This window comes from Solanum stenotomum, chromosome 9 (assembly GCF_019186545.1).
Source record: "Solanum stenotomum isolate F172 chromosome 9, ASM1918654v1, whole genome shotgun sequence".
Classification (NCBI taxonomy): domain Eukaryota; kingdom Viridiplantae; phylum Streptophyta; class Magnoliopsida; order Solanales; family Solanaceae; genus Solanum; species Solanum stenotomum.
In genome coordinates, this window is record NC_064290.1 from 45,551,965 (window position 1) to 45,557,693 (window position 5,729).

The 5,729-nt window shown below is 31.9% G+C and overlaps 1 protein-coding gene across 2 annotated transcripts; it reads right to left on the reverse strand.

Annotated features, from left to right (window-relative positions):
• Nucleotides 1-585: 585 nt before the first annotated feature.
• LOC125877765 (F-box/kelch-repeat protein At3g27150-like) lies at nt 586-3,324 on the reverse strand. Of its 2 annotated transcripts, none has more exons than XM_049559031.1 (2): nt 3,129-3,324; nt 586-1,942 (listed from the first exon to the last, which is right to left on the reverse strand). In XM_049559031.1, exon 2 carries the CDS (start codon nt 1,930-1,932, stop codon nt 679-681), a length of 1,254 nt encoding a protein of 417 aa, XP_049414988.1. In that variant the 5' UTR covers nt 1,933-1,942; nt 3,129-3,324; the 3' UTR covers nt 586-678. The 2 variants fall into 2 exon arrangements, with proteins under 2 accessions (XP_049414988.1, XP_049414987.1); XM_049559030.1 differs by having other exon boundaries at nt 586-1,972.
• Between the last annotated feature and the right edge of the window lie 2,405 nt (nt 3,325-5,729).

Below are 5,729 nucleotides of genomic sequence, written 5' to 3' on the forward strand. Positions count from 1 at the left end.
CCCAAGGAAAAGAAATTAAATCACAAGTATTGAAGAATTACATCATGTCATGCGTCCCAACAATTTTTGTCACTGGGAATTTGCCTATGGACGGTGTGTCAAGTCAATTTTGAATTTGATTTTTTTTTCAAATTATTTTGAAATAGATTATTTTATTTGAGACTTTTCTACACCTATAAATAGTTCATAAACATGTATTGGAGGTGGTTTGAGAGACCAAGGAGTCATTGTAGAGCAACGCGAAAGATTTGATAATGAGTTTTTCCTTTCTTTTTTCTATTTTTTTTATTGGTTATGAATTTTATTAGTGTATTTTTACATACTTTTATGAGTAGCTAATTTTCTATCTAAAGGGGATGTATATGTGTTTGGCCCACATAAAAGTGGACTCAAATTTAATAATTTATGTAACAGTAGAAGTATATATGAGCCACTTTTATAACGAGATGTATATCATGTTTAAATGACAAAGTAGAGAAGTATATCAGACCCTTTTTCCCATAGAATAACACCTTCAATATAAATCATAATAATGCAACAATAAATGCAAATTACATCAAACATAGCAGAGCAAACAGTAGTGAATATATGCAAGAAAATATCAGAAACCAGTGGCCATTTGCCACTTATATATTTTGATCATAATACATAAGTTGTTTGCTAGATAAATGACATTATTCAAGCTACCATAACAGAACAGTTTAAGATGAAACTACTAAGCCGATTTCGACCACTGTCAAGAGGTTTCCACTGCAACTCAATTACATCAGGATCTGGACAGCAAGTATATATAGCCATGGAATTACCCGAATAAGAGGCTGAAGACGAAGCAGCTCCGATTACAAGAAGTTCATTTCCCAATGACTTGAAAGCAATGCCCCATCCTCTGTTTGAATCAGCTCTCACTGGCACTTGTCCTAACATTTTCCAAGTGTTGGTTTTTTTCATGTAAAGCTTCAGCTGGTTTGAAGATGCCTCGAGTGAGTACAGCTCGTTGTTCACGACAGCAATGAGGGGTGGTGAGTGGCATGTTAGGACTGGATCATCCTTCAACATGTCCGGAATCAGCTCCCACTTGTTCCTACCCTCATCGAAGAATTCTCCACAGGTAAGCTCTCCGTTCTCATTCCTCCCCCCGATCACGTAGAATTTCTTGTCCATGTAACATCCTGAACAAAGCTTCCTCTTCCTCTTCATCCTCGGTAGTAGGTCCCACGATCTGCTATCGGGGTTGTATTTCTCAGCTGTGTCGTATACCTCACTATTCGCCATAATACCAACACCACCAGCAACAAAAACAGAGGTGCCACAAGTAGCTGATGCAAATAAACATCTTGGATTAACCATAGAGGGACCTTTGTACCAACAATTCGTTGCTAATTCGAACCTCCATATAACTAGGCCATCGATTTCCCTACCCGAAACAAGTAAATGTGTGCCTGCACAAAGCGACTCCTTATCGCCAAATGTGAAGCACACATCTGATGGTAAGTCGGGGATTTTCCTCCGGGACTTAAACTCTCGATCAAACGTCCACCAGTTAGTCTCCCCACTTGCTAACATATATACCGAAGGTTCTTTAAATCCATTCTCTTTACGAATCTCAAATATCTCACCGCTCTTTAGAAGCATTGAACATCTCTTGTTTACGAGGCTAAGTTTCCAATACTCCCACCTAGGAAACCTGGCTAGAATCTCACTTTCGAGTTCATAGCTAAGTGAGGGATAATCTGCATCCTGAGGTTGTCTATCTGAATTTTCACCTCTCGGAGATTCAGGTCGAGAGATTCTAACTTTTTTAGATGAATGGCTCTTGAAAGTGACCCAATCACCATATCTAAGATGAGATTTGTCATCAAGATCATAGTTAACGCAACGAAGATCCAAGTCTAGCTTCCCTTCTTCAGGTTCTATTTTGTTGAAGTCCAACATCCTCTTAAACCTTCAAAGCCTCAAATCATTTGCAAGTAGCCTGAAATAGGAAAAGAACTGATAACCTAAAGCTAAAATAGATAGACAACTTGGATCACAACAAAATATAGCAAATCATGTGAAATCAAGATAAAGGAGAATCTCAGTAACTCAGTTAGTTATCGCGTGTGTGAGTATTTGATTCCCCACATTGTAATCCCTTTCTTAGGCCCTCAATTTTATTTTATTTTTTAAAAAATAAAGTGAATTCAAGATATAGCCTCAAGAATTGAACTTAAAAGATGAAATAGAGCATCTCTTCCTTTTCATGCATTTTGAGAAAACTAGCTAAAAAGTGTGACAAAAGAAAGGGCAATAAGACCACTTTAGTATTTGAGGATGCTAATAAAAAAGTCTAGGGGCGGAGCTAGAATATCAGCTACGGGTTCAGTCTGAATCTAGTAGTTTTAGTTTAAATCTTGTATTTGTCTTTAAAATCTTTTGAATTTATACATTTTATCAATTTAGAACCCAAAAACATAAAAGATTAGAATCTAAAACCCATAAATTTTAAATCTTGGCTCCGCCTCTGTCTAAAACTTTAAAAAGAAATCAAAGTATTGTGCTTGAAGCAAGCAAGTAGCACCTAACAAATTAGTCCATATAACATACCATATTTATAAAACCATTTTATACCTTTTCGAAGGTCAAGAAAGTTCCACTTTCCTAATGGATAGGTAAGTAGAGGGAGAACTAGACGTATCTTGCTAGACAACGAGATAATGTTGAGAGTAATAAGACACAACTTTTCTTTTTAGGTAATTGTAGTAATTGATAACACATATACCCAATAACAAACATAAATGCCTGAAATGACAAAAATCAAAAGGATTTAAGTTACATATAACAATTTTTAAATAACTTTTCCACCTAGAATGCTTATAACATAAAAGTCAAAATCAAAAGTAGTTTCCACATGTAAATTCAATATGAAAAACTATACTAACTTTCAAGAATTCATTATTGAATCAGAATAAACTCAAGAACCACGAAATCCACACACACACACACAAAAAAACAAATAATATGCAACAACCAAGATGAAAATCCAAAAATCAATCACTCAAGAACCATAAAAGCCATAAAAAAGCAAATGAATAACATACACATTATATGTACTCCAAAATAAAGTTTAAAAGTACCTAAAACTAATTTACCTTAAATTAAATTGGATTTTAGAAAATCCAAACAATTTTTCTTCCTGTATTTCACTTCTTTGAGTATCATTCACCTTCTTGAGCTCCAGCTTTTCTTGCTCTGTTGTTTAATTTTATTTGTTTTCTCTTAATGGGGTTGGAGACAAGATTATGGCAAGTGGAGAAACTTCACCACTTACTATACTATTTTATATGCTAATGGATACTTATTATATTAAACCATAGTACTAAACTCTTATGGCAGTTATAGAGTACTATATTACATTATATATTATTATAAAAAGTAAGAATAAACAATTCAAAGAGGAAAATAAAGTTAGCAATTGGCTAGAATCCACCAATAAGATTATGGCATGAACCATCTACCAAAGTAGTAGTGGTTATTATTGCATCACAATCTACTATCAATGTGAAAACTTATAAAATGAATCAATGCACATTAAACAAAATCTTATTCCTTTTATAATAATTATTATGTATGTTCTAATTTATGCGAAGGTATTTGATTGATCATNTAGCAATTGGCTAGAATCCACCAATAAGATTATGGCATGAACCATCTACCAAAGTAGTAGTGGTTATTATTGCATCACAATCTACTATCAATGTGAAAACTTATAAAATGAATCAATGCACATTAAACAAAATCTTATTCCTTTTATAATAATTATTATGTATGTTCTAATGTATGCGAAGGTATTTGATTGATTAAGAATGAAGGAAAGATTTTTGAAATTTGTAGGGATAAGGGTTTGAAAAATATCTCAACTTTGGTCAAATTTGTTGTTGCGATACTAAACTTTCATGAGGACCTATTACCTCCTTAGACTATTTAATACCGTATTTTAAACATATATATTTGTCCACGTGGACATAAAAAATAATGCAAAATTATAAATAGTAATGTGTCCACGTGGGCACATATATATCTTTAAAATACACTATTAAATAGTTCAAGGGGTAAAAAATACATTATTAAATAGTTCAGGGGGGTAATAGGTCCTCATGAAAGTTTAGTATCGCAACAGAAAATTCGACCAAAGTTGGGGTATTTTTCAGACCCTTATCCCAAATTTGTAATATAAAACTAAAGTCATAAATATTTGTGCAAAAATAAAAATATTAAAATTAAATTATACTCCCTTCGTTTAAAAAAAATGACCTATTTTTTCTTTTTAGCTAGTTTAAAAATGAATGACTCATTTTCTTTTTTGGCAACACTTTAGTTTCAGTTTTTCACGGACCACGTGAATGTTTAAGGTCACAAGATTAAAGAGTATTTTGATACATTTGACATAACTTTAATTTAATATCACAAAATTAGAAAAAAATCTTCTTTATTTTCTTAAATTTTATATCAAGTCAAACTAGGATATTCTTTTTTAAACATGGAAGTAACTAAATATAGAAATATGACTTCCTTTAACAGACTAAAAAGAATGAATATTACGTGACAAAAAAATATTAGACTAAAGATTATCTTGAAAATACAATATAAAGAAGACCTGATATTGAAAATTTAAAGTATTATATTCACATTGTTCTTCGAAAGATTTGAGTCTTTATTCCCTTTAGGAGATATGTCTAATACGAATCTAAATTAATTGGATCTAATGAAATTCTTCACTCAAGTTTGATTTCGTTTCATTTACCTCCTTTGTAGTAATGCGTTTTTTTTTACCCCTCCCTCAAGAGCTTCTACCTTTGCTCCATTGGTAACTCGAACTCACAATCTTAAGGTTGGCAGTGAGGGAAGCTTACCATCTGAACAATTCTCTCTTTGTCTTTTTCCTTTTGTGGTCATGCTTACTTCTCTTAATTTAATTTTTTTTCTTGTAATAATATTTTAACATAATTCTTATTCTTATTAATTTCATTGACATATGATAACTATATTGTATGCCTATTAGTATTGTACAACATGTTTTGATACTTGTACTAGAGACAAATATTACTAGTAAAAAGGTTATTGCCTTAGGAAAAATCATTTTGGTCGGAAAATTTGACCAGAATTTAGCCAGAATGGTATTTTACCTATGTTATTTTACTTTTTTGAACATTTTTATCTTTTTAATTTTAATACCTTTTAATTAAAAAATGAAAAAAAGATTAGTTTATTGTAAAATAAAAAAAATATTATACACTTTTTAAATTTTTGGCTAAATTTTCTGGTCATTTATCATTACTCATTGCCTTATTCTAAAGAGGTAGGTTAGTTTCATTCTTGCTAAATCTTTCCTTATTTAGGTTTTCTAATCTTTCATTCATAAATTAATTTTAATAATCCAAATTAATTAATTTTAATTTACAGCCATGCGTAGAGAAAGTGGTATGAACGCAACCCTAGAAAGTGGAAGTCCCCATTGGATAAGGACTCTCTTTATTTGTATTTTATTCCAAGATTTAATGTTGCCTGTCCACTGATTAGTTGGTGGATTTGCCTTTTTAATTTGGTTCTACTTTCTATACATTTTTATATTCTTAATTTTGTTAAACCCTAAGTTTCACTGTCATAACGTGTTGGCTTTGCATTTGCACAAGTGTGTCCCCCCCACCCCCCACCCCCCAAAAAAAAAAAAATTCAAAAAAAAAGTTGAATAC

What these genes read in the sequence shown, in the direction of transcription:
- LOC125877765 (XM_049559031.1), bottom strand. Translation starts at nt 1,932, where the DNA reads ATGTTGGACTTCAACAAAATAGAACCTGAAGAAGGGAAGCTAGACTTG.